General features: G+C 36.5%; 1 protein-coding gene across 1 annotated transcript in view; it reads left to right on the top strand.

Moving 5' to 3' along the window:
* LOC115216328 (polycystic kidney disease protein 1-like 1) overlaps positions 1-24,542 on the top strand; it is a 235,489-nt gene that overhangs the window by 114,734 nt on the left and 96,213 nt on the right. Inside the window, exons 16-28 of the mRNA XM_029785550.2 lie at positions 2,042-2,281; positions 2,967-3,099; positions 3,978-4,187; positions 5,639-5,820; positions 7,020-7,247; positions 15,221-15,594; positions 16,986-17,036; positions 17,674-17,718; positions 18,107-18,151; positions 19,707-19,739; positions 23,508-23,690; positions 23,864-24,015; positions 24,135-24,264. Coding sequence (XP_029641410.2) covers positions 2,042-2,281; positions 2,967-3,099; positions 3,978-4,187; positions 5,639-5,820; positions 7,020-7,247; positions 15,221-15,594; positions 16,986-17,036; positions 17,674-17,718; positions 18,107-18,151; positions 19,707-19,739; positions 23,508-23,690; positions 23,864-24,015; positions 24,135-24,264 — 2,006 coding nt within the window. The remainder of the gene's footprint in view (positions 1-2,041; positions 2,282-2,966; positions 3,100-3,977; positions 4,188-5,638; positions 5,821-7,019; positions 7,248-15,220; positions 15,595-16,985; positions 17,037-17,673; positions 17,719-18,106; positions 18,152-19,706; positions 19,740-23,507; positions 23,691-23,863; positions 24,016-24,134; positions 24,265-24,542) is intronic.

The following is a 24,542-nucleotide window of genomic DNA, read 5'->3' as shown; positions in this document are numbered from 1 at the left end:
TTAGGCTAACATCAATAATGATTATTTTAGCTACATCAGTAACAATTATCTTATGTAGTAACTGCTCTAATTATGTGAATGGATACTAAATATAATCTAAAGACCTATTAGTTATATTCATACTTGTTTCAGGCAACTGAGATGTAGATGATAATTTGCATGTAGTTCACTTTTTATGAGCTTGAAATATCAAATATTTTCAGTGTATCAGTTTGAAAACATACACCAACACAGTACTCAGCCAAATATGAATGTACTTTTTCTTTGGTGGAAAGCATAAAATTATCAAAAGAGTAAATTATTTAGAAAAATAAAGAAAAAAAAACAGCGTGAAACCTGTTGCTTGTAAAATTGAATTATACAATTAACTTTTGACCTCTTGACCATGTAAGGTCTTTTTAGCCCAGTATGTTACAGGTGTATCCATTTTGGGACTTATCCATAGAATGATATTTCACATCTTGAAATGTCTACAGTTTCACAATATTGTTACACAATAATGTATCTGCACTAATGAAGCCGAAACTACTTTTATGAGATAGAAAATTAATTATGGCATTATTGAAAACTCTGTCAAAAGGTTTCAGGACAATAAAAGGCAAATTTAATGTACATGTACTTCAAGATCTTTCACCATCATCATCATTTAACATTTGTATTCTGTACTGGTATGTGTTGGATGGCTTGACAGGAACTGACAAGTCCAGGGCTGCACCAGGTTCCATAATATGTTTTGGCTTGGTTTCTGCAGCTGGATGCCCTTCCTGAAGCCAACCACTTCACAGAGGGTACTGGGTGCTTTTTTCACAGCATCATCATCAGTGTTTTTTTTATGTGGCACCAGCACTAATCCTAATGTTTTTATGTGGTACTTTGGTTTTAGGATATCAGTTTTGTTGTGGGCAGGTCTTCTTGGGTGGAGTGGAAAATTGGACTTGACAGATCCAATTATATTCTTATAGAAATAAGTGGAATGATGATTGCAGCATTTCTTAATGCAAGATATTTAATATTTTATTTCTATGGCAGAGAACTGCATGCAAAACCTCATACAATACTGATTAAACCCCAAGTCATTGTCTTCATTGTTTAGCATGGTCAGTTCAGTATCCTAACTTAAAGTTTTATCATTATCATCATCTTCCTTGGTGGCATGGGTTGGATGGTTTGACAGGATCCTTTGATTCAAAGGATTGCCTCACCACCCAATGTTTGAAAGCCTTCCTAATGCTAACCACTTTACATTATGAGCTGATTGCTTTTTTTTCTTGCTACCAACACTGGCAAGATTTTCATGTAGTTTGAAAGACTATGAACCCCATGCTAACAGATGAGGAGTTAAGTATGGGAAAAGGGCCAGATCAGAACACATTATCGGAAAGAGGGTGAAGGTGTTTTGGGGTGGAGTGGAGAGAAAGAGAGAAAAAAGAAGAAGTGATAAGGTATTGGGGTGGACCCTTAGGGTACGAAGAAATAGAGGTGGATGGGGATAGAAGGATTGCAAATATGGGTGACTAAGAGATTACGAGAGTGTGAGGATTGGTGGTGGGGTGAATATAATGAATGATGAACAAGTATTGAGTAGATGATTTGGTGTAGGGGTAGGGAAGATGATTTGATGTAGTGGATAGTGGGATGTAGTGATGTTTATGGAGAAAATATAGACAGGAAGTAAGGTCTGGGGGTTACAACTGAGAAGAAGATTAGGAAAGGTGTTCCATACATGATTTAGGAATGGAGATACTAAAGAAATGATGAGAGGGAGAGGGTGACTATATTCAGCTGGTTTGAACAGGGAAAGTTAAATGTTTGTTAGTTTAAGCAAGGAAAGACCAATAAAGGTTAAAGAGACAGATGCAATTTGTTATTTGTATTAATGAGTAAAAGTTTGCTTGTCAATTAGAAACCTGTTTGGGGTGAACAGTGTAAACGATACTGACATATTCATTATAAAAATTTTTAAACACTTCTTTCAGTTTTGAATCAATTTTACATAATTGGCTGAATTGTCTTCTTATTTGTTCAACGATTATTTTCCCAGATACACTGTGACAGCAACAGCATTTAATGACTTTAGTCATGCAATTTCAGAACCTCTCGAAGTTCAAATATTCTCCAAAATATCATCATTAGAAATGACCATGTCTGGTCCGGTAATTGTTGACTCTTTAATTAAGTTTTCATCGTACTACTACTCGGGATCTGATTTAAATTTTCGGTGGAACTTTGGTGATGGCACACCTGAGGAAACAGAGAAAACAGTCTATCATAAATTCAACAGGTTTAGTATATCTTATTTTAATTTTTTTAATGTATTATTATGTGGGATAAATTGTCTGGATTTGTCTGAGATACTCTGTTGGGGTTTGATGTGGATTGAGGATAAACAGATCAATGTCAAATGAATAAGACAATACTAAACTTGTGGTTCTCTTGCTTGTGTAGCATTGTACAGAGTCCTGTTGCCAGACAGGGTCTTCCAGTAGCCACCTTTTCAACCTAGGGCAGCATTACCTCCTCCACACACTTGATGTAGGCTTCTGTGTTGAGTCTCAGGCCATGTGGGAAGATGAATTGAGGCATAACATTGCCATCATTAGTGATTGCTCCAGGCACTATGATGTTGACTGGACATTTGATTTTTATCACTTCCGGCATGAATGCCAAGCAGTACAGCATGTCATTTCCAAATGTCTGGCAGGGTGAATTGCACCATGGTGCTGTTTTTCTCACAGACACTGCCCAACAGACCCTACTGTACTGTGCAGCCAACAAAATCAGAAACAAACATGCACATGCACGAAATTAAAAATATGAAATGGCGACAATTTACCCATCGCACCCTGTAGATTAGTATGATAATGATTAAGATATTTATTCCATATTATTTACTGTATTGCAGTTGGATTATAACTTTCAGTGAATTTGTTGAGTTATAAATTAGTCTTTGTATTGTTGTTCTTCAGAACTGGTATATATGATGTGATTTTGACAGTGTTTAATGAAATCAGCAAAAGTGTTGACACCAAAAAGTTGTTTGTACTGGAATATCCTTGCAACCCACCAGAAGTTAATATCCTTGGATCCAACAATCAGATAGTAAGTGTCTTTTTAACCATGTAAATGCATCTATGCTGATCTCTACAGGAAGTTCTTGTACAACTGGCACATATTCCCATTTTCTCTTTCATTATAAATTATTTTTTTTAGAATTAATTGGCCTTTGAACTAACTTTGTATTTCACTGTAACTTCTCTTGTGATCAGTACATTAACACAAAATAATTCTATTAAGATATATCTCTCAACTGTTCAATATTGGTTGATTGATTGACTCCTTGTTTACATCAATACAATATCTTGGCTTGACTTTGATGATAACACTCTTGGCAGTGTCTGTCTTTCTCCAAGTATCTGTGGTAAGATTTGAGTCTATAATGTAACTCTGCATGGCATAATTAGGTAACATGCAGTAGCGAGGCATTTCTCTTGGGCACAGTGTGGTTCTAAAATGGTAAATCAGTTCTGCTTCTAGTAGACTGACAACTTAATGAATCAGCCATCTTGAATTGTCCTGCAGTGCAATGATTTATACTTGGTGTGAAGCTGTTGGTATATTTTGAAGGTTATTTTGACTGCTAGCTATTTATCATTTTGTTTGGAACTATATTCTTATCAACGATATTGATTAGTTTTACAAGGTTATATTAGAGGCACATATTAGTGAAACTCATTTAAATGCTAACAATATTTATTTGGTTTCTTTATAGTTACTATGTATCTAATTTCAAATAACCTGAAATGCTTTCATAATTTCTTGTCTTAAATAATGAGAAGTCTTTTATAACTCATACACTTATTCAACTTCCATAGTCTAACTAGGCATATAATTTAGAACAATCTTAAAAGATACAAAGTAAAATAATTGTCTTCAATTTCTTTTTTAAACTATAAACCCTATCAATATGATGTTACTAGGTCCAGCGTTCCAAAGATGTCCATATTGAACCAGTTGTGTCAGTTGACTGCTCCAATAAAAGAGACATTAGTTATATTTGGACAATCAAAAATAAAACAACTGGTGAAATAGTGCAACCGAAAAACATTGCAAAGGAAGTATTTGAAGAGAGAATCCTTTTCCTTCCAAGGCTGACTCTTCAATATGGAAATTATACAGTTGATTTAGAGGTAAGTCATCATATTTTAGATTCCTTACTTTCTATGACTTTTACATCATACTCTTCTGTTTCAAAAATACTTAACTATATTCAATCTTGACCCTTTTACTATCTGTTCATTTCTCTCATTCACTCTCTCTCTCTCTCTTTCATTCTTTCTTACTCATTTTCTCATCTCATTCACTGCTATGTCTTTCATCATTAAAATTACTTATTTTGACTGTGATTTATTGAGTACACCCAGAAGAAACTTCACCTTCATGTAAAAAAAAACAAAAAAAAATCTCTAAAAACTCATAGTTTTGGAAGATCATAATCATCATCATCATCATCATCATCATCTTCTTCTTCACTACCATCAACAACAACATGATGATGGACATTAAATAATGATGAAGACGAATTATCTTCAAAAGCCATTTCACCCAGACTTGATGATTTCATATATAAATATGAATTTTTACATTATGATTTAAAGCTGTGCTGCAAAGAATAATCTTGGAGAACATAGTCGAACGTTTGGAACCACAAATTCATTGTTAATGATAGTTACCACTAGAAAGCTAATTAGCTCCATGCCAGCATGGAAGGCAAACGTTTAGTAGTGATGAGGATGAAGCAGACATGCCAAGCAACGGAATGCTCCTGGAAGCTAATCCACAAACCAACAATTTTATCTACAAGAGCTTCTACCAGTTCTGTTTTAATTACATTGGTAATTATTGATAATCATAAACAACTACATTCAACCTTCAGTGATAAGAAAATTTCATTGCTTGAGTCTGAGTTTACAAAGGAATAAATTTATTTACCTCACGTCCTCAGATTAAAGATGCATGTGGATATAGTTTTGTCACTATTCCGGTCATGTGATACAGTGTTTCCAGCTTGTATTGCTAAAGGTCATATGTTGACCAGACAAAGACACACTATTTCATTTTGAAACCATAATTGTTTTTATGAAGTTTATCTCTACAAATTTTCTATAGTGCTCAGTGCCAGCACATGAAAACAATGCACTGCTAACACAGAGTAGGCACAATGTTCACTTAAAAAACTTTAATATATTATGGTTGGAAAATGAAATACTGTGTCCTTGCTAACAATTAAAATTTACATACCACTTGCCAGAAATTTGTTTAATATGTCAATTGGTATATCAAGTGGTGTTACACGGTTAAATTTAGTAGGTATTTAAGCAATGCTTTTGTGGATAGTTGATGAGGTGGATGTAGCACTGATGAAAGAGCAATAAATTTTTGAAATGTGCATATACACCCATTACCTATTTTGCTATCTTCAATCGCATTGTTTACATGAATGTATTTGTGTACAAAATGTTGTTATCTTCAGTGCTGGCTCTGAATTCTATAGAAAATCTGTTGAGATGAACTTAAAAAAAGAGTATAATGTTGGCAAAACTTGTATTAATGCATATTTTATACTTTTTTTTATTGAAAGGTGAAAATTGATGGAACAATTGTGTACACCAAAGTAAGGATGGGTCTCACTGTTATACCATCCCCTCTCCATGGCATCATTGTAGGTGGTATCATGCGATATGTATCACGTGCATCAAAAAAAATTGTTCTTGATGGATCATATTCCAGAGATCCAGATTCACTAACTAACAGCCATCTCAGGTAATTTCATTTAATTTGTTTGTTTTTTTTAACTTTTTTCTTAAAAACACTTCCCTTGCAATAATATCAAGCACTTGCCTATACATTTTCATCCTTTTACATTCTGTTGACATTACCCCTTATTTCCCTGAGGCTAGTAACAGAGGTAATAATTAAACTCTACCTCCTCCTCTCCATATCTGATATCTTGTGCTAGTGTAAGACATTATTTTCATTATTGTTGTAGTTAAGCATGTATTTGGATAATTCTTAAAACAGTGAATCAGTTACTGTTTTTCCTATACATTTAAGCGTAATTTGAGATCATTTTACTCTGCTCAGAATCAATTATTACTTCAAATCTTACCAAAGCACACAATTCTTTTGGCCTCAGTCTGCTTAGGTGACAACAGCTACCACTTCAACTGTCAATTCTAAATGCTTAGTAATATACAATGATGTGAAAATAATTTCTCTGACTATGTTTGCATTGGAGATTTTACAGTAAAATTCCTTGCCCATGCAGAGTAACTTTTTTTTCTCCTGCCTAATAGTAACTTAATTCAAGAATAACCATTACTTTTAGAACATCATTGAGAGTTTCATTTTTATTGTAGTGGCTCAAAAGGAGACAGATTTTCTGTTACTCTCTCCAGGTTCACTATTACAATTGTTTGTGGTTATTTACAGTAGTGCATTCTACCTCTCATTTACATACAGTAAAGTGAACTCACAGAGAAATATATTTACCAGAGACTCCAATACAGTAAAATAACCAGATATAAACCATTGTCTCTTTGGTCTAGATGTTCACATATTTCCTAACCCATCCACTATTATCACCGTGTGAATATAATAGATTTTTATTCTTAACTGACAACTTCATATGGATAAATGAAATGAAAATAAATAATTAACTGACCACATTGAATCATAGGATGTTGTCAACAGTTTTTTTAGAAATTACCAGTTAATTTGAAATGCTATTAAAAATTAAATTTAACTAGGTATAGACAAAGAAGAATACAATAGAGTTCTCACTTCTCCCTTAAATATAGTCACTTTTACACTTCAAACTCAAACTTTTTTGTTCTTTATTCTTTAATCATGATAAGTTTTCTTATTGATCTGTTTTTACATTGAAGAAATTTTATTTAGAGGAATTTTATTACCATTACAATGTTAGATGTAACCAGTGACAATGTTTGGACTCTTTACAGATATCAATGGCACTGTTTGAATTTAGAGAGGAAAAATTCTACCTGTTTCAATGATACTTTCAATGATAACAACATTGTGAAGAATGAATCCATCTTAGTATTTCCTGGTAGCTCTTTGAAAACTGGACTGAATGATTTTGAGTTTCGGCTTACTGTCTCTGTTCCAAATTCTGAGAAAGTGGTAGTATCTCAAGTTCTTTTTGCCTCGCACATACCAAATATTCTAAAGTAAGATATTTCACTCTATTAATTATTATTCTCTTTATCTGTTTATGTCTGTGTTTAGATTTTCTGAAGGAAGGAAAAATTTGAAGAGAAAGACTACAAACTAAAATGCTAAATATACCATTGTGAAGAGCAACATTTAATTACTACTGGACATTTAATCTCATTACTCTTTATTTGTACAGAGTAGTTTTACATTCAAGTTTGACATATATTCACCAAGTGTAATTTTACACCACAATAACTGATAAAATGTATTGCTTACTTGGACACCTCAATTCACAGTGCAATTATAAGTCCTCTGTCATGACATATTGTATACCAGTCTTCACCATTTCTTGTGGACTGCTTGAAAAGAGCTCAGCTCTTTATTAAGAGTTGCCTTCCTTTCCTTGATGTTGTCTTTCCATCTTCTGTTCATGGTGTTTGAAAGGCTACTAGATCTTGTTACATGATCATCATTCTGAGATCTTTATAGAAGCCAATGTGAAACTGGATGGTTTTGTGATGTAGTCCAAGTACAAAGACGCCAATATAGAAACATCACCATGAAGAGAAGGGATATATGTATATATACATTTAGATTCAGAATTGAGTGAAAGATAATCAATAATTAGAATTAGGAGATAATTAATACTTATCATAAAAGTTCATTATTCAATGAGAAGCTTGGAGTATCAACAGAGTGGACATACAAATACACACAGACATGTGTGTGTCTGTGTATAATATCACAGGCATAGCTGTGTGGTAAGAAATTTGCTTCCCAACCACATAGTTCCAGGTTCAACCCCACTGTGTGGCACCTTGAGCAAGTGTCTTTTATGACAGCCTCGGATTAATCAAAGCCTTGTGAGTTTGGTAGAGAGAAAAATGAAAGAATCCCATTTTGTGTGTGTGTATGTATATATATATATATATGTGTGTGTATATACATACACACTAGCAAACGCAATTGTCCATTGGACAGTTTAAGTTGCCTTGGTGGTATATTTTCACCAAATAATTGAACTACCTAGAAGGTTTACAAGTAACATGGCAATCTATGTTTCCCATTAACCTAGGAACAGAAAATGAAATTGAAGGCTGGTTAGTGTGGAGGTCGTTACACTTTAATGATCATAGAACATATAAGTTTGCAAGCGATGCAAAGTAGAGCTACTGAAGTATTTTGGGAGTAGATTACGGATAATGGCTACAAATATAGTTGTTTTACATGAAAGAGAAATTTCTTGTCAGAAACAACCACATAAATGGCGTAAGGAAATTGAAGGAAGATGTTGAAACTTCCCCTCTGCAAGTTTATTTTATTCAACAGCAAAGGGAACTATTTTGTGGGAGAGAAGTATGATTGGTACATTAAAACGTCAGCATAATACCTATTTGAATAAGTAGAGTTAAAGGAATGTATTTGCTACATTCTTACAGTGTATGACCACTCTGAAATTGACTTCAGGTAACGAAAAATGAAGACGTGAAGAGTTTTACTTCACAGTGAAAAGATGCTGTGTTGTGAGGCAGACAAATAATAAATTTTTTAAAATGTTGAAATAACTAAAAAAATATTCTGTAATGCAACCATATAGATTAAAAAATTATGGAAAACAGTTGAAATGAATAAACAGACAAAATCCTTTCACTTTTACAATATTCTCTAACCAAAACACTCAAGCTCAAATACACACCAATATACATATAAAAAAATATAGAAAGTAATAATACACAATTACAGCATATAAATAATAAATCAAAAAATGTGAAAACCACTACAAAATATTCTCTAATGCCAACATACGACCAAATAGATTAAAAAAGTTTGGAAGACCCTACATACAAAAAAAAAATTATGTACATACAACAAATTAGAGAAAAACCTGTGTAAACCAGTTTTTCCTGGTTCGTCCATTTACGTAGGAGCTCTGGGCAAAATGTTATAGTGCATGACCATCCTTACAACATAAGTAATGTGTGTGTAAAGTTTGGTGAAAATCGGTTGAGAATTGTGGAAATGTATGCATTAGTCATTGTACACGCACATACTGTGATTTATGTATACTAGATATGTGTGTTTGTGTGTGTATATACAGTGTATGTATATATATATATGTGTGTGTGTGTGTGTATGCAGTATATATCTATAAAATATATGTGTGTGTATAGTAATAATAATTATAATAATAATCCATGGATGGAATTTATAAATACTTTAAAGTATTGTTATGCACACTTCCACAAATCACGTATTTTTGTGACCATAACCTGCATTCCTATACATACATGCATACATACATACATATCATCATCATCATCATCATCATTTCGTGTCTATTGTCCATGCTGGCATGGATTGGATGGTTTGATCAAGACTGGAAGGCTGCACCAGACTGTAGTCTAATTTGACATGGTTTCCATGGCCGGATGCCCTTCCTAACACCAACCACTCTGAGAGTGTAATGGCTGCTTTTACATGCTGCCAGCACAGGTGCCATTTGCATTACACCAGTATTTGCCAAGACTACGATTTGACTTGGCTTGATGCATCTTCTTCTCAAGCACAGCATAATGCCATCTACAGGTCTTGGACATCACCTCTGTGAGGCCCAACACTTGAAAGGAGCTCAGCCACTTTGCTTCCATGAGGACCAATGCTCAAAAGATGCTTTTTATGTGCCACTAGCATGGGTAGGAGTTATGTGAAACCAGCATCAGCCATGACTACAATTTCACTTGATTGACGGGTCTTCTCAAGTGCAGCATAACATCAAAGGTCTCAGTTGCTAGCCATTGTCCCTGTGAGGCCCAAAATTTGAAGATTATACTTCACCACCTCATGCCACATCTTCCTGGGTCTACCTCTACCACAGGTTCCCTCCACAGTTAGATATCGGCACTTCTTTACATGGCTGTCCTCGTCCATATGCATCACATGACCATACTAGTGCAGTCGTCTCTGTTGCACACCACATCTCATTGCTCTTATACCCAACTTATTCTCTCAAGATGTTTACACTTTGTCGAATTTGCACACTGACATTTTACATCCAGTGAAGCATACTGGCTACATTTCTTTCAAGCCTTCATACATCCTTGGTTGTTTCACTGCCGTGTAGCATAGATTTTCACACACAGGCATCATACAATCTGCCTTTCACTGCGAGAGAGGCATTTATTGCCAGCAGAAGTAGGAGCTTGTTCTCACAGCTACTTTCTCGGAGTATCCACCTCTGCTTCTTAGTCACCTAGATAGTGAAAGCTATACACTACCTCTAGCTTACCCCTCTGGCAGATGATAGAGTCTATTTTCTGTACATTTTTGGTGCTGATTGTACCTGTGCATCCTCCACACACAATAGCTAATTTCCTTGTTAACCTTCCTCTAATATTACTGTACCTCTTATGTGTCCAAAGCTTACACTGGGTACCTCTTATGGAGTTTCTACCTACATCTTTTCTACAGATCAAACAGGGCCATCTACCTAAAGGTATTTGTAATTTGTCTGCCTTTCTACTTACTAAGACTTTGGCTTTTGCTAGATTAACTCTAAGGCCCTTCAATTCTAGGCCTTGCTTCCATACCTGAAGCTTCTTCTCTAGTCCTGTTAGTGATTCAACTATAAGAGCAAGGTCAACAGCAGAGAGGAACCCCCAGGGACAGCCTGTCTTAAGTTCCTCTGTTATTGCCTGGAGGACTATGATGAACAACAAGGGGCTGAGGACTGATCCTCAGTGAACCTTTACTTGTTCATTGCCAGCCCTCACCTTACTGGTGGTGTCCCTGTACATGGCTTGTACAGTGCTCACCAACCACTCATCTATCCCTAGTTTCTGCATTGACTACCAGATAAGGAATCAATTGACCCTGTCAAAGGCTTTCTCCAAGTCAACAAATGCTAAGTACAGACGTTTATCTGTGGCTATATATTTCACCTGTAGGTGTCTTACCAGAAATATAGCATCGGTGGTGCTTCTGCCTGGCACAAACCCAAACTGCATCTCATCTAGACTAACTCTCTCCCTAATTAGTTGGGCTATAATCTTATCCATAACTTTCATCACCTGATCCAACAATTTCATACCTCTGTAATTATTTCTGTCTAAAGCTTCACCTTTACTTTCGTAGCAGTTGACTATGGTGCTGCTACACCAGTCATTGCATCTGACTCGTTCTTGAACCAGTTGATTTACAATACAAGTGACTAAACCATAATCTGCACTACCAGATATTTTAAGCAGCTCAGCAGTGATTTCTGATGGACGGGAATTTTCCTGTCTTCATATCCTTAATTACTTTATCTACCAAAGAACTGTCAATTTGGGTCGCTGGTCACTCAATTGGATCAACATTTGGCAAACTCTCCTGCTTTCATTCTCCACATTCAGCAGTCTTTTATTATGGCATTTGCTGGCCTCTTTCTTTGCAGAATCATTAAATGCAAGTGTGCCATCATCCATGCAAACACCTTTCTCTTCTAGGCTTGTTTCTTTGCTCTAATGACCTTGTCTACAGCATCATTCCTCCACCATGTCACACACAGTGACTTTGTACCAGTCACAGATTTGGTCCCCGGCACACAGCAAGCTACCCTGCAGAAATACCCAATTACTCTCTATGTCACAAGTCTGTGTCTCCTCCACCCTCTTATTAACTTTCTCAATTAGGATATCCCTAAATCTCTGTCAATATGAAGGGTCCTTAAGCTTCCAAATATTTCTTTTCCAGATTGGTCTGCTTCTTGACATCCTTCTAGCCTGGAGTCTAAAGTCACTAATGACTAGGCTATGCTGTGGGGTACATTCTTCACCAGGGAGGGTCCTTGTATTTAAGAGCAGCCATGCACTCCACTCTCTGGTGAGAATGTAATTGATCTGGTTGGCACAGTCACCTGATAGGTAGGTTATCTGGTAGCTAGCTTCCTGAAGTTGGTGTTGTAGATCAATATGTTATTTGCATCACAGAACTCTAGTAGCCTTGTTTCCTCTACATATCAGGAACCAATCCATGGCCCCCATGTACACCATGGAAGATACTGGGCTGCAGTCTGACATGCCCATTAAAATCCTCAGCCATGAAAATGAAATCATTGTCACTCATCTTTGAGATAGCCTGCAGAAGAATATCATAAAAGTAGTCCTGTTAATTTGGTAGGCTCACTTGGGGTATAGAGATAATTGTCACTTTATTATTTTGTAATACTAGCCTGAGCTTAAGTACTCTATCGCACACTTCGACTATCTCTATGACCTTATCCACCTATTTCTCTGCAAGATGTATGCCCACACCACCTACCATGTCACTGTTACCTTCCCAGGCGATTTTATACCTATGAGTGTTGCCTGTGAGGAATCTAGCTGAAGCTCCTCTCCACCTCACCTCTTAGATGCAACATACATCAACTCGCCCCCATTCAAGCATCTCTACAATCTCACTAGACCTACCTTTCAATGTGCCTACATTGACAGTAAGTACTAACTCTGAAAACTGGGGAAGGGATGTGGTAGGGGACATGGGCATGAGAGGTGGTATTCAACACCTGAAAAGAAGGTTTCAATGATTGTTTGATAACAGATATGTCACCTCAGTTGTTCTCACTTTAACCTACCATCATTCAAACTTGTTAAAATTGTTGCTCCTATTGGGGATGAGCGTAATGTAAGCATTGTAAATATAAGTGTTACTGCTGCAAACTTAAATAAGGTGACTGTTTAAATCAAGTAAGTAATTGAGCTGCTGTTGGTTGGTGCTTTATATTTAGAGAGAAAGAGAAAAGAAGAGGTAGGTGGTTTGTTAATTTACTAAGTAACACATCTCCTTTTGGTGCATGCAGTAGTGTGGATGGTTGATGGTGGTGGTGAGGAAGGGACAGAGGTATGCAAGTCTTCTGGTACAGAAGCGAGGCAGATCCTTGTAGGGGCTTCTGGTTATAAGAGAAGAGATTTCCGGTACAGGTGGTGGGGATGGGAATGGGTGGGCACATTGCAGATAAGTATTGACCAGCTTCACCTCAGGAAGTAGAAATAGCAGTAAAAAGACACTAGTGAACCAGAGGAAGAGAGACATTTGAAAGACTTTATCACTGGGGGAAATTATGACAAGAATGACAAAGGCACAAGCAATAAAATAAGGCAAGAATGTTTACAAATTTTAGAGAGAGAGAGCGAGAGATCACTGAGGGAATCATGGCAGAGCATGACAACATGTGTTATGAAACAGAGAGAGAATATTGCAAAGATTTAAAGAATTACAATTTTTGAAAGTTATTTGAAGAATTAATGAATTTCGAATTTTGAAAGATATTTTAAATCAAAGTACAGCATGTTAGTATTACGAGATGCATATTTCAGAAGATAGTCACCACAAAAATTGGAAAGTCTGCCTTAAAATACATAAATTTATTCTACATCATATTGGCACAACTCGGAACAACCCCATAAAACTGGTGTTGTAGGTTGAAATCACTTCACTGCAGCCGACATAATAAACGAAGAGCTTTTATATGTGTACGCAGAAACATTTCCTGTAAATGAACTTAAAGGATATATATATATATATATATATATATATATTCTTTTATTCTTTTACTTGTTTCAGTCATTTGACTGCGGCCATGCTGGAGCACCACCATTAGTTGAACAAGTCAACCACAGGACTTATTCTTTGTAAGCCTAGTACTTATTCTATTGGTCTCTTTTGCCGAACTACTAAGTTAAAGGGATGTAAACACACCAGCATTAGTTGTCAAGTGATGGTGTGTGTGTGGGGGGGACAAAGACACACACAAATACATACATAACTGTAGAGGGAACCTGTGTTAGAGGTAGACCCAGAAAGATGTAGGACAAAGTGGTGAAGCATGATCTTTGAAACTTGAGCCGCAAAGAGGCAATGACTAGGAACCGAGACCTTTGGTGATATGCTCTGCTTGAGAAGGCCCGTGAAGCCAAGTAAAATTGTAGTCATGGCTCATGCTGGTGTCACATAATTGGCACTGAAAGAGTACCTTTTGAGTGTTGGAACTCACAGAGGCAAAGTGGGCCTTACAGAGTCAGTGACTGTGACCATTGGCATTATGTTGTGCTTGAGAAGACAACCCATCAAGCTGAGTAAAAATGCAGTCGTGGCAGATATTGGTGTCACACAAATAGCACTTGTGCCAGTCGCACATAAAACACCCATTACACTCTCAGAGTGGTTGGCATTAGGAAGTGCATCCAGCTGTAGAAAATCATGCCAAATCAGGCTGGAGTCTGGTGCAGCCTTCCAGCTTGCCAGCCCTGGTCATACCATCCAACCTATGCCAGCATGGACAATAGACGTTAAATGATGATGATGATACACACACACATATATGATGGGCTTATTTCAGTTTGAGGTGCTATTTAAGCGAAATTGATTCCAGGATTCTCTCTGTTGCAAATATCAGAAATGGTTATATATTGTTGGTGAAGGAACCAATGGCAGAACTTCATCTAAATCATCTGATTTAACAGAACAGTTACATTTCTCTTTCACCAGGTGCTTTCTTTCTTTTAAAAGGTTGACCATACATAAATTCAATCACAGCATTACAAAGTATAAAATAAAAACTGGTGTGGATCAAGCAGGCTGATATGTATGTAAGATGCTGATTATGAAATAGTTTAGATGTCAGAGAAAGGATTTGTGGTTTAAATGTTGCCCAGCTACAGCTGTTCTCACTGGTTTATTTTCATAACATCTGGTTGATTAGAAGTTATGAAATAACACTAAGGAATTCCTTATTTATCTCAAAATACATGTATCTTCACTCTGTAACTCTTATTTAGCCTTCTTAAGCCTTTTTTGTTTTTGTTTTTTTTTTATAATCATTATTGTTGTTCTTCTATTTGCATATTTTTGTTGGATTAAAAATTTAGCAATGAAATTTCTTTCTCATTGATTTTATTCAAAATAATGAATGCATCATTTTTCTCATTGCTGTAAATTTTTTTACTTACAGTGTGATGGTTGCATGTACAACATGTGTGAACAATGTGATGAATGCCAATGAGAAACTGACACTGGAAACTACATGTGATAACTGTGGTGATAATGCAAGTGCCTTGACCTATGAGTGGAATGTGTTCCGAGTTATTGATAAAAAATACAATAAAAATTACGGTGCCCATGACTATGGCAAATGTGTTGAAGCCAATGGGTCATCCTACATAAAGTTGATATTAAATGATACGGAAGAAAACACCACCACTACCTCCAACACCAATACTACACAACAGCCAACTACAACAACAACAACTACTACTACTACTACTACTACTACTGTGAAGCCAACAATACCTCCACCAAAAATGCCACCAATTTATGAAGACCCTGGTATGTGATATTCATTCAGGTTTTTCTTGTATCACTTAGTAATTATTGATAAAATAGCTTTGAAAATGGATATGTTCTTGCTTGGACTATTAATTTCTTTTGAAAGAACTAGTTCGATCTGTTCATTGACCTTTCAGTTCTGTTTTTTACACAAACAGGAAGCAATTGTGCCAATTGCTTGGAATATATATTTCTTTACTGCCCACAAGGGGCTAAACACAGAGGGGACAAACAAGGACAGACAAAGGGATTAAGTTGATTACATTGACCCCAGTGTGTAACTGGTACTTAATTTATCGACTCTCAAAGGATGAAAGGCAAAGTCGACCTCGGCGGAATTTGAACCCAGAACGTGACGGCAGACGAAATACGGCTACGCATTTCGCCCAGCGTCCTAATGTTTCTGCCAGCTTGCCACGTTACAATTGCTTGGAATATAATCACTTCAGTTGATTTCAGAAGAGAATGGAGATTCATTTTAACAATCTTCATAACAAGTGTAAATCAATTTGCATTCCATTGTTGCATTTCGACTTTTTCCATACTTACTCACCTGAGGCTGCTACTGCTTCCGTCATACAAACTTACTTTTCTCAAGTGATTTGAATTAAAACCTATTTAAATTTTATGTTAATTTATATTCCAAACACCAGCTTAATTGTGACAAAAGTTATTTTACTAAATACTTCATTTTTTCCCAAATTAATTGAAACAAAGTGTGGATTTCATTAGAAATATGATGATGATGATCATCATCATCATTTAACGTCTGTTGTCCATGCTGGCATGGGTTGGACAGTTTGACCAGGGCTAGAAAGCTGGAAGGCTGCACCAAACTCCATTCTGATTTGGCATTGTTTCTACAACTGGATACCCTTCAAACACTCAAAAGGTGCTTTTCATGTGCCACCATTAAACAATTAAGCAAAGCTGAAATAATCTGATTGGTCATTTTTTTTTTCATAATAATTTCTCTTATAAATGGGAAACTCATTTTGGGGAAAATAAATGAAGTTGTAAGCTATTCAATTGACTACTTTGTGCTAGTTCTACTTGCTTTACCTCTATGGAGGATGAAAATCAGTATTGACTTTGAAATAGATTTCAAAGCACATAGAAATTGACATCTGTTGTAGAGGTGTCTCCTGTGGTTTTTTGGGGTTTTTTTTATAATTACTTGTTTAAATGCCGTCTACTTTAAAAACTAGTAACTTTTTCTTCTTAGCACGATTAATAAAATAAAATTCACATCAATCATAATAAGAAAGGTGGTTACGATGTTCATGTAAGACTAATTTTTCATTCTTTGATACATAGGTTAGTGATAGCATATTTCCTTGGAATTGTCAAATTTTTATGTTGAAACAATATTTTTTTGTTACAATTTCTAGTTGAAGAAATGCCAAGTAATCCTTTTTTCCATGCCATGGGTATACCGGAAGGTAGGTCCACTGTTGTTTTCACATTTTCTTGCCTGTTATCTTAAGTCACATTTTCAGAATGTTTAGAATCATTCTTAAATGAGTTTTATGCAAAACTCTAAAATCAGAAGCTTTACAATGCTCTTCCTCTCTCTCACTCCCAATCCCACAGTTGTAATTATTGTATGGTGGGTGCTTTTTATCCATTTTTGTGTCTCTGCTGTTATAATTAAGAGTTGTTTGATCGGATACAATATACATCATTTTTAGGAGAGAGGTTCTTCTTAAACACATTATCAGAATAAGTAAAAATGAAAAAGAATATGATCAACTCCAACAACTTAAACACCTCTTACTCAATGACATTCACTGAATACTTTGAACACATCCTATATGTCCATCCGGGAAGTCCTATACATATCATCCACAAAACCCTACAGCCTTAGTTGTATCAACATTTACAAACATACAAGTAGCAAATACAGTAACAGAGTATATAAATAATGAGATATAGAAGTAGCAAATGAAACCATTCATATTGAGAACAAGATCTTTCAAGACCAGTATTTTACATGATTGTAATTGTTAGAACGAATTGATTTATTTTCTTATAATGTTACACTTGTGTCATAATCTTAACATTTTCTTCCTACAACAGTTATTGAAGGAGAAGGGGAAAGCAGCAGGCATGGCCGTTGGCCACGTAAGTTCACTTCTTGTGAATTTCAATTTGTTTTTTCTCATTTCCTGTAGGAGTTCAACTCTCAACAATCTTTAGTCATTAGTCACAAGTGATGTGTTTGTGTGCTTGTTTATATTTGTGTGTGTGTGTGGTTTTATGGCTTTGATTGGAGCAGCAGATGAAGAGTCTGTCTGCCATGTCATATTGATATAATTAAACAGATGAAATAAGCTGAAATAGATTGAATGGACTTGAGTGTGTAATATTATACTGAAATAACATTTAGAAAAGGCAAGCTGTCTCAAGCCTAACAGTTTCCATTGATTGTAATATTTAAACCTCTTTTATCTTTTGTGTTATTTCTTATAATGTCATACTTGTGTCATATATTCACATTTTCTCCTTACAGCAATTATTGAAGAAGGGGAAAGCGGCAAGCAAGACCGTCGGATGCGTAAGTGGAATTTTTGTGAATTTTGAATTTTGTTTTCTCATTTTCTGTTAGAGTGAACCGCTCAACCAACTTCATCAATCATTTTTATTCATTTGCTCTGCTGAGTGGTTGGTGTTAGGAAGTGCATCCGGCTGTAAAAATCCAGCCAAAACAGTTACAGAAGTCTGGTGCAGGCTTCTGCCTGGTTGGCTCTTGTCAAACCATCCCAACAGCATGGAAGGCAGACGTTAAACAACAACAACAACAACAACAACATCTCTCAACCATCATCGACAATCACTTTTATTCGTCTACATCAAAAAAACTTTCCTCCCAGTTGAATATCACCACTTTTGCAAATGCAAGGTCTACAATACCCAATGCATGGTTGTGTGGTAAGAAGCTTGCTTCCCAATCACATGCTGTGACACCTTCTCCAATGATAACTTGGTGTGTTCAGCTATCATGCCAGGCTCCACTGCTCATTAGGCTCAGAAAGGCAAACTGTCAAAGTATCTCTGACAAGTTTATTGTTGAGTCTATGGCTGTGAAGACCTCTGGCATTCTTCATCCCTGCTCACTTCTATCAGGATGGAGATGGCTGTCTCAAAGTGCAAGCTGTATGTGTCAGAGAAAGGCTGTTCCAGTGCATCTCCATTGCCATCCTCTGGGACAATGTCTTTTCCATTTTGTCTGCTTGGACCATGAAGCAGTCTAACAGGAAATCGTGCATTCCACTCTTAATGTTAATCTACACCTTTATATATGTGTTTTGTTGTTGCTTACATACAAGCAACAGAGCACCACATTATCATTTCAGTCAGTCCTGACAGGAGAACCAAGTAATTTGCAAAACAAAATAATCCCCTTGACTGGGAGGGGGTGAGTAATAATAAGGTTGGGTAGCTTTGTGCCAGTTGATGAGGTGTTATAGAGGGAAAGAGATAGGTGTCTTGCTGTAGAGATACATTGATACAACTGTTGGAGAAGAAAATAGAGTGTGTTAAAGTGTTAGATGAAGAGAGTGTGTGCATCAGAGCTATGAGACACCCAGTAACTTTCATGACCTGGTCCAGCAATTTGATGCATCTGTAATTATTCCTTAGGCATCACCTTTATCTTTGTAGTAGTCAATTATGATGTTGCTCCACCAGTTGTTGGTTATGACCCCCTTATAGACAACCTGATCAACCTTAAGAGTAACTGGACCATATCCCACTCTTTCAGATGCACAAGTACATATGTAATATACACACACACATATACGCACCCACACATGTATAAAATATATATTTGCATGTATTTGAAGATTGCCCATCTACATGTGGCAGAGTTTGTTTATTTGTGTGACATTAATGACTCACACATAACTACTTGGTTTCATTTTTGGTAATCAATCAGGCTGTATCAAAGCCTGACTGATCACTGACTGTGAAAAACTAGCCAGTGTAGATATGCAGGAAATTAGAGAGAGATAATGTGTGTGTGTGTGAGGTAGTTATTGTTTCCAGTTTGAAATGTATTTCAAATTACTGAAGCTTAATTTTGGCTGTTTAATTTTTTCATCTATTTTTAGAACCCCAATTACCTCAGAGTAAAAATGTTGAAGGTAAGTTTACTTTTTGACTTCACTGTTTTTTATACTAATGTTAATTTATCGTAGGCTCTTCTTTGAGCAGTTAAGTTGGGAGATCAGGTGAAATCTTTGTTATGTCTAATGCTCTTCACTGCAATAAATTTAACATTCTCTCTCTCTCTCTCTCTCTCCCTCTCCCCCCCTCTCTCTCTCTCTGTACATATGTTTACTGTATATTATATATTTGAGAATGTTTGTCTATGTCCACGTCCATCTTCTACACTTCCTTGTTTTGTAAGAAGCGATTGCCAGTACTCTGCTGCTACTTCATATTGCATAATTCCTTTTCCGCTTTGAAAGCTTTGCTTTGACACTTCCAGACTCGATCTCTTTCTCTCCCTCCCATGCAATCCCTCTTTACCATACTTGCTATTTACCTTAGCCACTAGTGCTAGCAATACTTCTTCACTTTCCTTCCTTTTCTCTTCCTCACTTCATGCTTTTCATTTCTCCATCTCCTCTCCTTCTTTCGTAATTCTAACCTTTCTTCTTTTGTTGCTGCACCTTTCTGTTCTTTTTTTTCTTTCTTTTTTTTCTTTTGTGCAACCCACAAATGTTCAAAGCTTCATTTGAATGCAATCATTAGTTATCCTGAAATTCAAATTTTCTTTGTAACAGTATTTATGGCTATACAAGGTACACAGGTGCAGACATGGCCGTAGGCACAGATGTGGTGAAAGTTTGTCTCCCAACCACATAGTTCCAGGTTCAGTCCCACATTTCACCTTGGGCAAGTATCTTCTACGGTAGGCCCAGGCTGGCCAAAGCCTTGTCAGTGGACTTGGTAGATAGAAACGGAAAGAAGGATGTCACATATATATAAATGTGAATTGGAATCAAAAAGTTCCAATTCACATAAGCTATGTTTAGTATAAAAATAACTTAGGGGCCAGACCTCTTTGTCATTTAACATCTGTTTGTCATGCCAGCATGGGTTGGACAGTTTGGGAGGAGCTGGTAAGCCTAGGGATTGCACCAGGCTCCATTGTCTGTTCTTGCATAGTTCTTTTCCACGTATGTAGTAGATATATATATATATATTGTATATATATTTTTATATATATATATATATGCATGTATAATATGTATATCATCATCATCATCATCATTAAACATCTGTTGTCCATGCTGGCATGGATTCGAGGGTTTGACCTGGGGTGGCCAGCTGAAAGGCTACACTGGACAAGTCTATTGTAGTTCAGGCTTCCACCACTAGAAGTCACTTGATGCAACCCTCAGGCATCACTATGCCAACTGACATCAGCAAGTGAAGTGATTCTGCCACTTGGTACTTCTTTGTTTTGCAGTGCTTCTCCCTTGTTCATCAATTTTTGCAATGGCTGAAATGAAGGAACCACATGCTTCCTTGAAATTTTGTTTTCAAACAAAACAGTGGCTGAAACAGCTGTCATTGCTTCAAACAGCTTACAAGGATGCTGCCATGAACAAAACACAAGTTTACGAGTGGCTTTCATGCTTTAGGAATGGCTACTTGTTGCTTGAAAACCAACCTCATTCAGGACGTTGGTCAACCTCCGGAATGAATGTAAACACGAACTGATTTTGGAGGATCATCACTGAATAATTGACAAAGTTATTGATCTGACTGGTGAGTCCTGGAGCCCCCGTCAATGAATTCTGAGGGAAGAATTGCAATTGAAAAGAGTTGCAGCAAAATTTGTGCCTTGCTTGCTCACGGAAGATCAAAAGTAGTCATGAATGATTGTGTGTCGTGAACTGAAAGAACAGCTGGAAGTTGATTCAGACCCTTTTTTTGAAGGTCATCACTGGTGATGAAAGCTAGTGTTATGGAATTTGCAGATGTGGAAGAGATGAAGAAAAAAGCAACAGAGGCATCTAAAAGTATCACTTCGCAAGAGTTCCAGCACTGCTTCGAATAGTGGAAAATGTGTTGACTGGCCCCCATGCTGGTGGCACGTAAAAAGCACCCACTACACTCTCGGAGTGGTTGATGTTAGGAAAAGCATCCAGGTGTAGAAACATTGCCAGATGCAGCCTCCGGTTTTGCCAGTCCTCAGTCAAACTGTCCAACCCATGCCAGCATGGAAAGCAGGTGTTAAACGATGATGATGTTGCAATACTTCAAATAGAGAATACTTTGAAGGCAATAAAAGTGTAGACATGTAAAACTAAGTGAATAAAATTACATTGCAAAATTCCAGTTTCTTTTAGGTACCCCCTTGTGTATGTATATATATATATGTGTGTGTGTGTGTGTATGTATATATATATGTATGTAGCACCACCTCCTCCATGCACTTGATGTAGGCCTCCATGTTGAGTCTGATGCTGTGTAGGAAGATGAATGGAGTCATAATGTTGCCATCACTAGTGATTACTCCAAACATCATGATGTTGACTGGATGTTTGATTTTTGTCACTCTCGACACGCTCTCACATTGACACCCAAACACTCTGAAATGCTTTTGGCATGAACGCCAAGCAGTACAGCATGTTGTTTCCAAATTTCTGGCAGAGCGAATTGCATCATGATGCTGTTTTCCTTATAGACGATGCCCAACTGACCCTACTGTACTGTGTAGTCGACAAACTCAAAAACAAACAATACACATGCACGAAATTAAAAATATATAATAGTGACAATTTGCACATTGCACCCAGTATACACACACACATACACATATACATACAAACATACATGCATATATACATACAAACATATATGCATATATATATACATATCATCATCATCATGCTTTAGTGTCTGTTCTCCATGTTGGCATGTGTGTATGTGTATATATATATATGCATACCTACAGTGTACTATCCACAAACAACTAATAGGCTCAATATGCTGTAGGCTCAATACCCAACCATTCCGAGTATCCAAAATGCTGGTCTGCTTAGATTCTTGCGGTTATTTGTATGAAGACAGAATTAAATCAAATTGGTTTCAACTGATGACTTCCAAAAGTTGTGATATCCACGTTTGCTATCTTTAACTTGTTTCAGTCATTAGACTATGGCCATACTGGGGCACCACCTTGAAGAATTTTTAGTTGAATGAATCAGCCTGAGTACCTATTTTATTGTTAAGCCTGATACTTACTCTACCGGTCTCTTTTTTTGCCCAACAGCTAAGTTATAGGGATGTAAACACACCAACACTGGTTGTCGAGTGGTGGCGGGGAACAAATACAAACACACACGCACACACATACAATGGGCTTCTTTCAGCTTCCCTCTATCAAATCCACTCACAATGCTTTAGTCAGCCAGAAGCTGTAGTAGAACACACTTGCTCAAAGTGCCATGCAGTGAGACTGAACCTGGAATCATGTGGTTGGGAACTGAAATACCCCAGAGCCATGCTTGCATCCATCTGTTGAAAATTTCTGGGGTTTTTTTTTTTTGCTTTAAAAAGTAAAGCTCCACTAGTTTTTCTCCATTTCCTTTTGTCTTTTCTTAATTCGTCTCATGTATAAAGTTATTCCTTTTGTTAGTCTTTATTACAAATGAAATCATCATCATCACTTTTACTAAAATTATGAAGGGGCAGTAGATCAGCAGAATCATTAGTGTTGGGTTCGAACACCAACTTTACGTTCCATCCTTTCAGGGTTGATTAAATGGAATTTCAGTCAAGTACTGACGTTTGTAGAATCAACTTAACCCTTTCTCTAAATTTTAAACTTTCTGCCTCTGCTAGAAACAAGTTAGAAAGGCTTATTTATTTATTTATTTATATATTTTTTACAGATACAATTGTGAGTCCTGATCCTGTAGTTAATGTTGAACACATTGTCAGCAAGTCACGTCGGAATGTGGTACTAAACATCAATGATACTTTAAGCATGATGAGTAGTCAGTCTCTTGTAATTAAACCAGGTGTGCTATCTCAGGGACGAGACTATATCATTCGTGTAAATGTCTCAAAAAAAGGTTGGTTTGTTCTTCTTTTGTGCTGTTATTTAAAAAATTAAAACAGTTTTGTAAATTAGGTCGTTAAGTTTCTATCTGTTGAGAGATTTAATTCAACTTTGAAATTGATGTTGTAGTGTGCAGAGAGTGTAAAATTGATTTAGCGGTTTATGCAGGTACTTTTTCTTCTACAGATAATGATACCGATAAGGGTACATACGGAGTTGCCTATGCTCATTTCCATATTAATGAGAGTCCATATTTAGGAAGCTGCAACATCAAGCCATTACAAGGAGTAGAAATGAAAACCTCTTTTAGTGCATTCTGTTATGAATGGAAAGATAAAGTAAGTACTCTTGTGCTTCAGGTTCTAAACTATAATTTAAATAAACACCCTGACCTGAAAATGTTCTCAAGGTTATGCCTTCTATGTAGCAATAAAACAAATCTCACTCTATATTTCAGCACCAACCTTTGATTTATGAGATCAGTTATAATTTTGAAAAGAACCAACGGAAGAACTTGCTTTATCGTGGCCTCAATGCAACCTTAAACTTTATGTTACCAGCAGGAAATCCAGAAAATAATTTTAAAGGTAGGTAGATATGATATCTCCTGTTATGGATTTTTGACAATTTTCTGACCTTGCACAAGGTTTCACAAAATTTACACACTCTTATAGAAGGACACACACACATACACATAGGTCTCTCAGGTTTTTTAGAAGGATATTGGAGTGCTGTGGTCCCTTGAAACCCAAGTTGTTATAGTATCTGGTCCTGTATCTTGATGGCAATGTTAGGATCTGTAGCACTATGCAGTGGCACCCAACTCTGGTATTTGTGTAACTTTCAGTGCCAATGTTTGGTACAA

This window comes from Octopus sinensis, linkage group LG10 (genome assembly GCF_006345805.1).
Source record: "Octopus sinensis linkage group LG10, ASM634580v1, whole genome shotgun sequence".
In the NCBI taxonomy this organism is placed as follows: Eukaryota; Metazoa; Mollusca; class Cephalopoda; order Octopoda; family Octopodidae; genus Octopus; species Octopus sinensis.
Note: the sequence above shows the minus strand (reverse complement) of the source record. Positions and strands in the feature narration are given on the sequence as shown.